General features: G+C 41.3%; 1 protein-coding gene across 2 annotated transcripts in view; it reads right to left on the bottom strand.

Moving 5' to 3' along the window:
* Positions 1–15,728, bottom strand: part of SLC4A4 (solute carrier family 4 member 4) — a 270,292-nt gene that overhangs the window by 98,605 nt on the left and 155,959 nt on the right. For both annotated transcript variants that reach the window (XM_019534275.1, XM_019534276.1), the window contains exon 7: positions 12,669–12,826. In XM_019534275.1, the coding sequence (XP_019389820.1) occupies positions 12,669–12,826 (158 nt within the window). The remainder of the gene's footprint in view (positions 1–12,668; positions 12,827–15,728) is intronic.

Below are 15,728 nucleotides of genomic sequence, written 5' to 3'. Positions count from 1 at the left end.
TGTGTAGACCAGATGGTACCACTCAGTGCCACTCTCTCCTAAGCTGGACCATACCCAAAAACTTTAAAGTGAAAGGTTCCTTTAGTTAAATTCCAACATGGTGCCTCTACTACATAGAAGATACAAGGCAGCCGATGTGTTTACAATTTCCATTAAATTGGGAATTAATTAGGAGAAAAGCCCAATCTTCAGTGAATCTGCTATGCTATTCTGGACTTGAAGGAGAAATACTACAGACCCCACCACACACTGCATATATTACACAATTAACTGGTTAATCACACAATAAATTTAGACTGGCCACCCATGCAAAGTAAGACCAGCCACACATGCAAAGCAATTATTACAGCATTAAAATGTCCATCCAGCTATAAAAAGAGCCAACCAGCTATGAAGTTAGTGCTTGAGAATGTGTAACAATTGTAAAGTTGTTAAATCTGAACTTATGGCAGGGACCTTCAGAACAACATAAATCAAGTATGGCGTCAGGAAAGGCTCAAAAGGACCACTGACCTGACTTCATGTATAAGACAAACCAGAGGACTTACCTGGATCAATTCTTGTTTGAACAAGACTAAAGCACTTTTTAAATGGCATCTAGCCTTCATTAAAAATGGCCTCTAATATAGTATCCACCACACTGCTAGGGCAAGCTATTCTAAAAGCTAATTACCCTCATTTAAAATTTCTGCTTTACTTCTAGTTAGAACATGTCTAGTTTCAAATTCTTGCCATTGGACCCTGTTATGCCTTGGCTGCTGTATTTAAAAGCTCTCTAACATCAAATGTCTGTTCCCCCTGTGGGTACTTTTAGACTGCAATAAAACTGCCTCTTTATAAACTCCTGGTTATGTCAGGTAGACACAACTCCCAGAAAACCTGCTTTATAGTGAAAGATTCCTGAGTTGATCACTAATTTGCAAGACAGAGTCATTCATCTTGTAATGCAGTGGCCTGCAGTTCTTTTTTCCTAGAGGTATAATTATACATTTTGCCATATTAAAACACACATTTGTTTGAACTCCCAGACCACTCTATGAATGACCCATCCTCTTCATTATTTTAACCCCAAATCTTTATCAATGCTGATTTTATGTTTTCTTTCAGGATACTGATAAAAGATAAAATAATATGGGACTAATTCCCACAGAACCTCAATTAGAAACACATCCAACTCAATGACTAATCCCTGTTTATAATTACATATTGAGACCTTCCTGTTAGATAATTTTAATCCATTTATTGCATATCATGCTGATTTTATTTTGTTCTAGTTTCCTAGATCAAAGTGGCATGAAGTACCAAATTAAATGCCTTAAAAACATCTATCACATCGTTACCTTCATTGACCAAACTTGAAACTTGATCAAAGAAAGGTATCAATTTAGTTTGACAGGATCCATTTTTCATAACCACACTGATTAATTTTAATTACATTATCCTGTATTAACTGAGTCCTACATCCACCATTTCATTATTTTGTAAAGCACTTATGCCAGTTTGAGGTGCCTGTAATTGCCTGGGTCATCCTGTTTACCTTCTTTAAATTCCGATGCATCATTTGTTTCTTTCCAGTCTTTTAGGACTTCCTTTGTGTTCCAAGATGTATTAAAATCAATTATAAAGGTCCTGAGTGCTCATTATCCAGCTCTCTTAAAACTTTTGGATGCAAGTCATCCAGGCCTCCTGATGTGAAAATATCTAACTTCAGTAGCTGCTATTCAATATTCTCCTAACACACTATGGAATGTAAAGTGTTTGAACATAATTCTGTTATACAGCTATATCATCTGTTTTTTTCATCCAGACAGAGAACTCAAATATGTATTGAACCTGGCTACATTTTCTGCATTATGGACAATTCTACCATTCCCATCTGAGTCATAGATCAATATTATCATTAGGATTCCTTCTGTTCTTAATATCCTTTAAAAAAATCTCCTTGTTGTCATTAACGCAACTTTTTTTTTTTTTTTGGTGGGGGTGGTCCTTTTGTTTCCCTAAGCATTACTGAGTATCTGATTTATGTGCATCACTATTAGCTTCCTGTTTGCTCCATTTATTACATATAACCTTCTCCCCCTTCACAGCCGCTTCTACTTTCCCATTAAGCCAGGCTGCTTTTCTAATCAGTGGAGTCTTCTTTAGGCTCAAGTCTATTTGCATATTCCTAATTAAGATACCTAAACTACCCCTGATTTTAGTTCCATCAGCTTGACAGATAAAGGGGAAGTGAGCTTTAATACAGCATTCCATTATGTTGGAAGCAACACTTTTTTAGATAGGAAATGGTCACCTAAAATTCTTAGAAACACTGAAGGCATTATAGGTGCAGGGCAGCATGAGACTCATAGATTCACAGATTGTCAGGTTGGAAGAGACCTTGGGAGATCATTGGGTGCAGCCCCCTGCACCAAGCAGGAAAGACAACTGAGGTCAGGTGACCCCAGCAACGTGACTGTCTAGTCTCCTCTTGAAGAATTCCAGGGTAAGTGGTTGCACCACCTCTGGAGGAAGCTTATTCCACAGTCTGGACACCTTAGTTGTGAAGTAGTTTTTCCTAATGTTAAGCCTGAAACGGTATCCATGAGTTTGTGACCATTACTCCTAGTTTTCTCCAACGGTGCCCTGGTGAACGGTTGTTCACCAAGTCCTTGATGTATGCCTCTGATGTAGTGGTAAGCTGCTACCAAGTCCCGTGTCAGCCTTCTTTTTTTCAGGCTGGGGAGTCCCAGATCCCTCAGCCTTTCCTCGTATGGCTTGCCACGCAAATCTCTGATCATACGGGTGCCCCTTCTCTGGACTCTCTCAAGCTTTAACACATCCTTGGTAAAGTGTGGGACCCAGAACTGGACATAATACTCCAGCTGTGGTCTCACTAATGCCAAGTACAGTGAGAAAATCACTTCTTTGGTTTTGCTGGAAATGCATTAATTGATGCATGCCAGGGTATTGTTAGCCCTCCTGGCTACAGCACCGCACTGCAGGCTTATGTTCATACTGTGGTCTATTATTACCCCCAGGTCCCTTTCATTCGTAGCGCTGGTCAAGTTTTCATTGCCAAGCCTGTAGGTGGGGAGAGGATTGTTCATCCTCAGGTGGAGTACTTTACATTTCTCGATGCTGAACTTCATCTGGCTCTGATTCACCCAATTTACAAGCCTGTCTAGGTCCACCTGTATCTGTAGCTTATCTTCAAATGTGACCACACTTCCCCATAACTTGGCCAGTGAGCTCTTCACCCCTACATCCAAATCATTAATGAAGATGTCAAATAGCACTGAACCGAGCACCAACCCCTGTGGGACACCACTGGCCACTTCCAACCAAGACAACACATATCCATTCATTAAAACTCTCTGAGTTTTGCCCCATGGCCAGTTTCCTACCCATCTGACTGTCTCGCAGTTAAGCCCACAGTCTTCCAGTTTTCTCACAAGAATCGTGGGAGACCAGATTGAAAGCTTTTTGGAAGTCAAGGTATATAATGTCAACCTCCTCTCTCTTATCCAGGTGGCGAGTCCCTGATCATAAAAGGAGCTAAGGTTGGTAAGACAAGACCTGCCCATGATGAAACCATGCTGGCTGTCATTCAGAATCCTACCTTCTGCAAGCCTATTGCACATGGACTCCTTAATGAATGTTTCCAGGATTTTCCCTGGGGTAGAAGTTAGACTAATTGCCCTATAGTTCCCCAGGTCCTCCCTCCTCCCCTCCTTGAAGATGGGCACAACACTGGCCCTCTTCCAGTCCTTAGGGACCACAAGTTTTGGAAGAACTTTGCCAGGGGTTCTGCGATGACTTTGCCCAGCTCCTTCAGCACTCATGGATGAAGTTCATCCAGTCCTGCTGACTTACATATGTCTAATTTCTTTAACTGATCACACACCAGTTCTACAGCAAGAGTAGGAAGGTGGTCATTTGAACCTTGCTCATTCTGTACCATAGCTGGAGTGATTTTCCCTTTAGCCCAGTGAAAGACCAAAGCAAAGTCGTCATTCAGGAGGTCAGTTTTTTTCTGCATGCCAGTGACTAGCAGTCCTGAGTTGTTAAGCAATGGCCCCACACTCCCATTCATTTTCCTCCCATTCCTGACATACCTAAAGGACTTTTTTAGGTATGTATCCCAACATATTCTCCCAAAACTGGCATCCCTGTCATAATACAGACCCTTCCCCACCTCCTCCCCCACATACAACTAACTAAGTGTTGAAAGAGCCAGTCACCCTGTTCTCTATTGCAGGGGATGGCAATCTACTGCCTGTGGCCTGGATCTGGCTCAGAAAGCCATTAAATCCAGTCTGCAAAGCAAGGGGGCTTTGGCGGCATTCTGACAACATGGGCTTTGCCTGTGCCACAGCTAGGAGAAACAGTGGCAGCCACTGGGTCCCAGCACCAGCCCACCTCAGGCCTGAGATGTGTCATTTCATCCTGTCCTCTATTTGCTAGAGCACTGGGCCATAACTATTCAAGATCATTTGCTTCTAAATTGACTATGACTTAGAAGCAAATAATGCCAAGTCTTCTTTCACAAAGTGGGCCACTTCCCTCAATTCTTCCCAAGTAGATTATCATTATTTATTTTAACATTCTAAATAAATTAATCATCTCATGGGGTTTCTATAATACAAACTAGGTGATATTTATACCCAAATGCAATTCCAAGTAATCTAATCTACACAATCTATCACATATAAATCCACCCTCTATTCTAAGAAGGGCCAAAGTACCACAGCAATACTAGTAAGCTACCTTGTAAACAAGAGATTGCTTAACTCAGCTTGCTGCAAAATGACATAACCCTCACAGACTTCAGTAGTAGACTCCACAAATTTTGGTGTGGAATTTTAAGTCAACTTGTTAAAGGAGAACATCAAGTTGCCTGTGCATGTTAGGAGGAAAATTTTGAAAGAAATATCTGATAAATAACAAAAGTAAGCATGAGAACTCAGTTTTGTAGGCAAGTTTATATGTGGCAAAACAGTGATTCCAAAAAAGGGAGGCCTATCCTAAAATATTTGCATACTGGCTGCCAGTATAGGAAGCAGGAGCATCCATACATAATGGAAACACGCAGGCACAGCAGGAAATTAAGGAAGGTGAAAACTAGATCCATCCACACACTGGGAGAGCACCCATCTCTCCAGAGCTGGAAAAAATGCCAAGGCAGTAATTCCACGTGTTAAAAGACAAACCTCTTTTCTATAGTATCTTATCAAGTGTCCACTCTGGGATTGTTTTCTGGCTTGTGTCTCTGTTGCTATTTACTTTGTTCCCTGGATCAACAGAGTGACTGCAAAGGTCCAGTTCATTATCTAATTTTCCACTAATTTTCAAGGGGTACTAGACAAGACCCCATCTAATGGTAAAAACACTACTTGTTACTGGAGAACAAAATACAGGTGAGGTGCTTGGGTGTTTTTCTACTTTAACATGGATACTGATCCATTTTGAGGCAGCTTTTCAATATCTCCACCCAGTCACCTTCTCCTCTGATATGCAGCAGCAAGAAAATGTAACAGAGATATGTAGTACTTTGTTTCCAATAATTTGGATTTCCCAGGATACATTCCCCATGGAGGAAAGATTCCAACAAACCAGTCACTGAATCCCATCTGACATTATGATGAATTCCTGAATTACACAGATTGCACCCACACAATATAAACAAAAACTGAACAAAGAAGGATGGCCTTGTAGCTAAAGCAGTGAACTGGGGGTCCAGCAATAGATATAGAATTCCTGGCTCTGCCATAAACTTCCTGTGCAACCTTGACTAAATCACTTAATTTCACTTGAGGCTTCTTGGCATAACAGAGTGGTTCACAACCACTTTATTGATAACTCAAAATAACCCTTTCTTTAACATTTTCCATAACATAATCCTAATCCAGTGGTGGCCATTCACAAAAGGGGAGAGCTACACATCAGACTGTACATTAATTTTAAGAAATTAAGGAAAGAAATATTCCTCACCCACTTTTAGGAGAAAATCTTCACTCAGCCACTGTGTCATTGGTATCAGTGTGATAACTAAGTGCTTGTGGACACTGGATTTAAAATTAATGTGTGAACAGACAACATGTTAAAAGCCTTATTAATACAAGTCCATAACAGGCAGATGCAGCACAATGAGAAATACATGTGATGCCTCATGAGAAACTTAAATTATAGAGAGAAATTTGAATCTCAGTTGCACCTTTCTTTATTAACAAGGACAGTAAGATGATATAAGAATGTGGTCTTATTCCTTAAGAGTTTGTCATCCCTTGTTCTTTCCTTTTAAAGAAGGATTCTGTTTTCCTTTACAATAAATTAATTTCATGCCTTAATAATAGAAGCTTGAGGAAAAATAGAGGGAAAAAATGGATGGAAAAAAACACAAAACCTGGACAGAATGTTCTCTAAATAGGAAAACCTTTAAAAAATGTCCATGAAGAACTAGCTATTCTGCAACTAAAATATTCTAAAATCAAAGCAAATGAAAACCAGAGGAAAAGAGTTAACAACCAAGACAACTGAAAAAGTCAGCTTGTCGGGGTATTTCTATACTAATTTTGCTGTGCTCCTGGGGGGGCCACTCAACTATGCATGTCCACCAGCTCCTGCTCTGAGCATGCCAATTCCAGAAACAAGGCAGTGAAACCAACCTGCGGATGAACAATCCCCTGCATGCCTACAGGCTGGCAATGCCAATCTGGCCAGCACTATGAATGAAAGAGACCTGAGGGTAATAACTGACCACAGTGTGAACATGAGCTGGCAGTACAATGCTGTAGCCAGCAGGGCAAGTAATACTCTGGTGTGCATCAATTAATGCATCTCCAGCAAAACCAAGGAAGTGATTCTTCCACTCTAGACGGCATTGGTGAGATCACAGCTGGAGTGCTGCATCCAGTTCTGGGCACCACACTTCAACAAGGACGTGGAAAAGCTTGAAAGAGTTCAGAGAAGGGCTACCCATATGATCAGAGACATGCATGGCAAGCCATACGAGGTAAGGCTGATGGACCTGAAACTCTTCAGCCTGAAGACAAGAAGGCTGAGAGAGGACTTGGTACCAGCTTACTGCTACATCAAGGACATACATCAAGAGCTCAGTGAACAACTGTTCACTAGGGCACCCTTGGGGAAAACCAGGAGTAATGGCCACAAACTTCTGGATACTGTTTCAGGCTCAGCATTAGGAAAAACTTCTTCACAGCCAAGGTGTCCAGACAGTGGAATAAAGCTCTCTCCAGAGGTGGTGCAATCGCCTACCCTGGAAATCTTCAAGAGCAGACTGGACCTTGCTGGGGTCACTTGACCCCAGTTGTCTTTTCTCCTTGGTGCAGAGGGGCTGGACCCAACGATTTTCCGAGGTCCCTTCCAGTCTACATTCTTTAAGTTTATGAATCTATGACTGGCAGAGGTGGACTAGAAACAGGTAGACAGAGCCTGTCTGAAACCAATATGCTCAAGAGCAGCACAGAAGTGGTACAGACTTAATATCCAATACCTTCTAAATAACCCTCACAAAATAAAATAGCTTGAAGAAAAGGAATAAGGATGACAGGGTGCAGAAGCATAACCCTTTCCCCACCTAGAGAAGAAAATACAGTCCCAAGTCAAAAAGCTTTGGTGGCTGCTTCTTCCAGTAAATTCTTCCCATCCACACATCTTGCTGTTGTTTTGAAAATGGAAGCACCAAAGCATCTCTAGGCCTTAGTTGTTGGGAACTATTTCCTTCTGCTCTCCATCTTTCAGTTTGCTGTTTAGACCATCACCACACACCAGCAGTATGGTGCCCTGATCTTACTTCCATTGAGGTTTGTCACAAGAGCATGATGGATCCAGCAGACCCTTTGAGTACTGATACCTTGGGGCCAACATCTCTGGGCGCAGACAGAAGTGCAGCTCCCCACTGCAACTGAGAACACTTTGCAGGATGCATTCTGAATTACAACAACTAGTGAACTTCTGTTTGTTCCAGGGGGGAGGGAAATCTAGTTGCTGGCTGCAGCCAGTTTCCCCTAGCAATAGCCCCTGGTCTCTGAGCGGGCTGCAAAGTTTTCAGAATGGGGGGGGTGGAGCAGATGGAGCTCTCCTTTTAGGTGTTCCCCAGCTGGCCCTGGAGGGTGGGATGGGTGAATTGGAGTCTCCCCGCCCCCCACCCGTGTGCACGCACACGCGCACACACACGTTACGGAAGACACTATGTTTTGAAACATCTTCTTATGACCTCTCATGCAATGAGGGGTCAGATTTGCACCCAATCAGCCATTTTTGAAGCTTTCCGCAGCTGTGCACTTGTGTTTGGTCATAGCTATCAATTGCTTTCTGTGACCAGGTTGGGTGAAAATTATCACTTCTGTCTGTGCCCTCTGTCTTCACTTGCTTCTGGGAAGCAGTCAGTGTACTTCTCCATGCTGAAAAACACATGGTAATTTATGCACTGTGTAAGAAGCAATGTTCGAATTGCCAGGCAAACAAATTTCCAGTCATATTATTATTAAAGGTGAACCGATACATTGGTTGGCTATTGGACTGGCACCAAGAGAAGGAGAAATCACATTGGCTTTTTTGGTTGCTGTAGGCAATCAATATGGCCATGTGCCTGGAGCACCCTAGCAAGTATAGTCTGGTCCCCACTCTGGGGCTGCCGCAGAGACATTGGCTGCATGTGGACAGGGTAAGGCACCATGCTAAGGGCATTCAGTTCCACCGGGCACCAGGCACCTTTGCAAAAGGGGCTTCTCCCAGGTGGCTGTGGGAGTTCAGCTGCACAGAGACCACCAGTGCAGAGGCAGCGGCATGCTCTGGGGCTACAAATGTATCCGGTGCCACTGTCTGAACAAGGGTCTACTCCACCCACCTGAGAGAGCAGCATGGACTGCACAGAGAGAGGGTCTGCAGGTAGGAGCCATGGGCGAGAGGGCAACATGCACGGAAATAAGGCAGTCACCCTCTTCCTCAGCGAGGGCCACAGCAGGCAGAGTGAGTGAGTAAGTGAGTGAGTGAGTGAGTGAGCGAGTGAGTGACACACAGAGAGAGAAATACAAAACAAACAAACAAAAGGGGGGGGGTTTTATGTCAGTAGTTTAAAATACCAAATGCCTTGCACTATTAATAAATATCAGTTATCGGATTGGCATCAGCCGACATGGTTGGTTAATCATTGGCTATTGGTATTGGCCAAGAAAATCTTTATCAGTGTACCCCTAATTATTATGCAATAGCCAGCAAGACCAAACTATTAAAGTTGAAGGGCAGTATTTCCAAATCCAAATCCTAAAATTAGGCTTCAGACTAAGTTCAGGCTCCTGAAAACCACCCTGGTCCCAGGGCCAGGGGTTGGTTTTGGCTTGATTTTTTTTAAGAGGCACTAAGAATTTTCTACTACAATCACCAAATAATCCCAGTCAAAATAATCCACAAGCGGTAGTTCTGCACCTCCCAACACCTCTAAAAATTTGCCACTTTTATTTAGAAACCTAACATGGCTTGAGGACCCCAAGTCTGAGAACACACACTTGAAAATGTTGGTCATGATGTTTATCGCAGAATATAAAAGGATAAGTATAAAGGTGGGGAGCAAACAGAATAAAAGAAGTTCTCCCTACTCCTTTTAGAACCTATGGGTGGCTGTACACATGCAGGATGCCTGCTCCGATGCATTCTAATTATAACATGTTGGAGCAGATTCAATTAATCTAATTAGAATGCTCCAACAACCTCACCATCACATGTAATCAGCATCCCTATGTTTCAAAATGGCAGCAGCAAAATGCCTGCCACCACTTTGAAGAGTGGGATGCTGAATACACGAGGCACAGAGGGCGTTTTAATTAGAGCAGCTCTCAAAAGCCACTCTAATTAAAATACCCTCCCTCTCTTTCCCCCCCAGAGCGTGTGTATAGATGCCCTATGAGTTTTCAAGTGCACTGTTGGCTGTGGAGAAAGATGAAAACAAATAGCTGAATGTTGAGACTGCCCATCATAACCTAACTGGGCCCTGGTTAGGTTATGATGGACAGCCTCTACATTCAAGAGCCAATGCCAGAATATGCACACCAATGATCTAAAAGTTCTTGGTACATTTCAAAAGCCATAACTGTAAAATCAATGTAATGGACAGTCTCAACATTATGGGATTTTCTTTATTGGATTTCACAGGATGCAGCCATTGCAAATGGTTCCTCATTAGTCACAAATACAACCTAATGAGACTTCCTACTCTGATTATAGCTAGCATTTTGTTTGGAGGACAGCAAATGGATCATACTATTTTCAGGGGGAAAGTGACTTAGGATGCATTGTTTTGATTAATGCTCACTGAATAATTTTATGAGGTTAGTCAGTAATTCTACATCCAACTTCCTATTAGCAAAATAAAGGGTGCCTAATTTTACCTCTCCTGAGATAGTGAGAATTATATTTAAAAAAAATAAGTCAGATCATACTACAGACTGAATTACTGAAAAATACAGCATGAAATACATGCTGAGAAATCAAGTACAGTCATTACTAAAAATAACCCACCCTATTCCTTAAAAAAAAATTAAAGACAAAAATAGAAACAATTTACTCAAAGCTTTATTGACGTTCTTATTCTAGTAAGCCAGCAAAATTAATTCCAATAGACATGCAAGCTGCTGCATCATTAGCAAGCAACATGAACTCAGTATCAGCCAAATCAGATAATTTGTTTCAGTCAATATATACACTATTACTGACTCTTCATGTAATTTCAAGTCTAAAATTGAAAGTATACATTATGATGAAGCTCTACTAGATCAGAGATTCACAAACCTTTTATTATTGCATACCCTCTTCTAGACTGACCAGTTGCCCGTGTACCCCTGCCAGCATGTTTTATATTTTGACCCCTCAAATGCCAATTATTATAATAATGAAAATTAAATCTGCAATTACACAATTTCTCCCGTGTACCCCTCAGAGATGTCTTGCATACCCCCATGGGTACGTACACCACAGTTTGGGAACGCCTGTACTAGATGATGGCAGGTACTTACTCATCATGAAAATGAACCATTTTCAAAACAAAGTATGATTAACTCTAGTGTTAGCAAGATAAGTTGTTAAGTTGTTTTATGACTGTCCTTATGAGGTACATTTAATTTATAGTTTACCATGTGAAATCTGAAATTTCCTAAGCACTGTTCAATTATTACATTTTAAAGTTCACGCAAGGCCAAAAGAAAAAGCAGTACTGCACTGCAATGCACTTGAAAGCTTGTCTAAATCTATCCCAACCAAGCAGTTGATCCAACAGAACAGGGGTGGGCAAAATGTGGCCTGGGGGCCAGATGCAGTCCACCAGGCCATTCTATCTGACCTGTGGGGCCTCTAAAAAATTTAGAAAACTAATATTTATCTGCCCTGGGCTGCCTGTCATGTGGCCCTTGATGGCTTGCCAAAACTCAGTAAGCGGCCCTCTGCCCAAAATAATTGCCCGCCCCTGCAAACAGAAAATATCACCCACAGAAATTCAGTGTTCACATAAAGTACATATATGCACACCAGTGATTATGCACACCAGTGATTTGAAAGTTCTTTGTACCTTTTAAATTCCATAATTACAAGCAATGTGAAATCAATACAATATAAAACTCAATCATCTGTAAATTGATATTAACATATGCATCTTTCCAGATAATTAGCAATATCATATTCACAGTATAGAAGTATACTGTAAAGTATACTTACAGTATATTCACAGGAATATACTTTAAGAAATGCTGTAGATAGCAATGTAGAATTCAAAGAGAAAATTGTAAAGAAACTGCAGCTCTTTATGTCTGTAATTCTTTTTCATTGTAAATCTACTATGTGGCATGGGTGGCAAGTTTAATTTCATTTTAACATGTCTTTTCCATGTTAAACACTTTCACAGTTTCCACATGGTGTGTATAAAGAAATGCATAACACTACATAATGCTGCACATATATGTCCAAGGTGTCAGGCATTTTTAATAATATAGCCATCTACTGCATTGTTAGAGAGCTTAGCAATTACATATTTAAGACTTTATTGTTATGCACATGAATAGAAGCATAATGCTGATATCTCCTGTTCTGAGGATAATAGATAGAGCCTTGACCCTGCAAACAGTTGTGCATGTTTTTAATTTTAAGCCTATAAGCAATCCCATTCACATGCTGAAATACAAATGCTATCAAAAATATATGTATTTTCTATTAGCACAAGGAACACCTAAACAACTATAAATGTTAGAGATTTTTTTTCCAGTTTATTCACCTTTCATATATACTTGCACATTTTCCACAGTGCCTGGGTTTTACCATGTTTTGTCAACTTAACTGCATCCTCATAGAGTTCTGACACTTTTGCAAGGGAGTGAAAAGCAGGAGGAAAATGTATAATCACAAACAAATGCTATTTTTAAAATAATTTTCAAGCTAATGGTGTCTATTTATAAGTACATTCATGTATGTTTTTATAAATTATGATTTGTAAAAATTATTTATCATATTGATATTGATATGTATAGTTTCCAAACTCACTGAGATACTTAAGTGGTTCTTTGTTAGGTCAGTTCTAACACTCTTAGCAAATATATGTATGCAGAGTAATGTATATGACATTACTCTAAAAGGTAAAAACATTCTCTCAGTTTGTTGCAAGCAACAGGAAACAATCTTACCGGGTAGGTACGGGGACTTCTGTCAGAGCACCCAGCATAACTGCTTGTTGCAGCCGGACAAAGGCAATGAAAGGGCTTTCCAAAAAGTCTACCTCACCAACCAACACATTGGAAGCCTCAGCATCCCGGGGCAATTTCTTCATAAATTTATTCTTCAGCTACATTGGCAAGAGGGGAAGGGGAAAAAAATTTAATAGGCAAAAAATACAATTAAACACATCCAATTTTACCTCCAAATCATCCAGTCTTGAAACATCAACCTGAATCTATCAATGACGTCTCATCAGTCAATATCAAATTTAGCCATATAATTCATTGGCATATAGACCAACTTGCTGGTGTTTTTTGTAGTACTACCCAATCACAATTGTGTAACAGAGATTAAGACATGGTGGATGGTCCCATAATGGTTGTATCTGCCCAATCCCTCCTTCCTTCCTCACAGCCCCTCTCCCCACAAAAAGCCTGATATTTCTGAAATAGCAATTCTAACAGTCAGGTTCAGAGCCAAGACCCCAATAAGATGAAAGAGGTCAGTTCATGCCTGTTGGAGCTATTGTTTCTCACCAAGCATAGCAGTTTGAGATATCATTAACTCTGAGGACTGGCCCTGGACTGCATCAGGTCACCATCAAGATCTCTTTGCAACCATAAAATCTAGCAGCTCTTGGAAAAATGAAATGGTAAGTTCTTCAAAGTTTTGTTGGGTTACCAGGGAAATAACTGCATAGTATAATGGCCCATTTCTGTCCCTTCCCCTTCCCCTAACCCCTTCTTCTTCCCCTTCAAACAGAAGAAACAAAGTCGCCATCAACCTTGGGGATAAAGAGACTGAATTCCAGAAGGGGGGAAAGTGTGAGGTAGGCAGAGGTAAACCAGGCAGAGGGAATTTATGTACTCTTATGGAAGGCCAAGGAACTTCCTCTAGAGGCAAGCCAACTTGGTGGCATTAAAGAATGGGGTGACTATAAAGGATGGAGAAACAGATATTGTCTGCTTGCAGTTTCAGAGAAGCGTCAAAGCTTCTAAGTATTTATCCAAGCCCCAATCTTACAGTACGATAGAGCCAGCTGCAATAATCCCTTTGAGCAGAACTCTGGGCAGCCAGCCTTCAGAAGGTGCAAATTGCAAGGCAAGGACAGAAACTAATAGAAACTAATAGAAAAAAGTACAGCAACTGTTCCATCAAAGTGTAAGCAAACACGCTTTCCATAAACTCACGGAATTCAGAAAATAAAATCTAAGTTTGTTGGAGTGTAAATATGATAAAATAAATTGCCATTATTTCAGAAGTGTCCATAACTATTGTATCTAAAAGGCTTCAGGAATTATGCAAAGGTTGTTATTCTTCCCCATCCTTATACTCGTAATGCATACCCATTGTTCCCCATATCCCTGCCAGATTATTTAACTGTGTAAATAAAGCCCAAACCCTGTGAAAGCTGCAGCTAAAGTGGTTAGCATTATTTTAGCAGTGTAACTCAAATATCACCAATTCTTTTCTAACCAAGTAAAACATCCACTGTTTTTAATCAAGCTTCTGTTTTGCCCCACTGGAACAACAGTTCTTGATGGATTTCATTTCCTTAGCTTCCATTACACAACACCTCTCTCTCTCTCTCTCAAAAAGAAACTGCAGAAGCTTTGCAGGAAAGTTCCAAGTTAAATAAATGCATTATTAAAATAAGCATCTTGACTGCTGACAGACATGGGGAAAAAAAAACAAAACAGCACTTTAATGGAAGAGGAAGCATGTTAGTTTGACCCAGCTCCCCAGCATCTGTATAGACTGGACACTTTAGCAGGGTTTTTTGGCACTTTTATCTAATAGCTGATTCAATCAGCTATTAACTTTTAGACAATCAGGTCAATCAGGTTCAATCAGTAGTTCAATCAGGTAGTAGATAAAAGTGCCAAAAAGTCCCGGTGAAGCACACAATCTATACAGACATTGGGCGAGCTGCGTCAAACTAACATGATGCCTCTTCTGGACATGCACTGTACTCGGCAGGGGAGCACACCAGGCTTAAAGCACTGGGTTGTTTTGGAGGGGGGTTTCAATGCCTGTAAGCAGCTTGTGCTTAAAGAAACTATTAATGCCACTCTACCATATTCTAGGCTGTTGAAAACCACTGGAGTTTCACTGACAGAGGGGCAGACTTTGATGGAGTTGCCTCAGTTTCCATTAGTAGAGGATCTGACTTCATTGATCTGTAGCGGCTCTGGAGCACACGTCAACAGCATGCTTTAAAATGTATATACTGGAACACAAAAGCACAGGACAAACCTGAAGCTTATGCTACTTCTCAAAACAAAATCACTGTTAGACTCATACTTGAGATTTTCTTACACTACAGCAACACTAGAAGAGCATGGGAATTACCCAACACACTTGGCTAAAGTAGTCAAGGAATGTTACCCCTTGTTAAATTATATTTAGTATTTCAGTTTTGGAGAGCCTGCTCTCTCTGGTTGGATTGGAGAGAGGTACACAGCAATGGTATGTCAGCGAACAAAAGCATAGCAGTAGGCTTGGTGGCACCAAACTGACCAGCACTACGAACGAAAGGGATTGGGGGTAGTAATAGACCATAGTATGAGTATGAGCCAGCAGTGCAACGCTATAACCAGCAAGGCACATAAAACTCTGGCATCCATGAATTGATGCATCTCCAGCAAAACCAAGGCAGTGATTCTCCTGCTCTACTCAGCACTGTTGAAACCACAGCTGGAGTACTGCATCCAGTTCTAGATGCCGCACTTATCAAGAACATAGTAAAGCTTGAGAGTCCAGAGGAGGGCTGCCTGTATGATCAGAGATTTGCACAGAAAACCATACAAGAAAAGGCGGAGGGACCCTGGGACTCTTCAGCCTGAAAAAGCGGAGGCTGAGAGGGGACTTGGTAGCAGTTTACCGCTACATCAGGGAATACCGTATTTTTCGGACCATAAGACGCACTTTTTTCCCCCCAAAAGTGGGGGGAAAACGAGGGTGCGTCTTATGGTCCGAAGGTGTGTGTCCCGGGGAGACGGGGCGGAGCTTGCCCGCGGAGGCGGCGG

The sequence above is a fragment of the Crocodylus porosus genome, unplaced genomic scaffold (genome assembly GCF_001723895.1).
Source record: "Crocodylus porosus isolate Cpor-Errol unplaced genomic scaffold, CroPor_comp1, whole genome shotgun sequence".
NCBI classification, from domain to species: domain Eukaryota; kingdom Metazoa; phylum Chordata; order Crocodylia; family Crocodylidae; genus Crocodylus; species Crocodylus porosus.
This window is presented reverse-complemented; position numbering and strand designations above follow the sequence as displayed.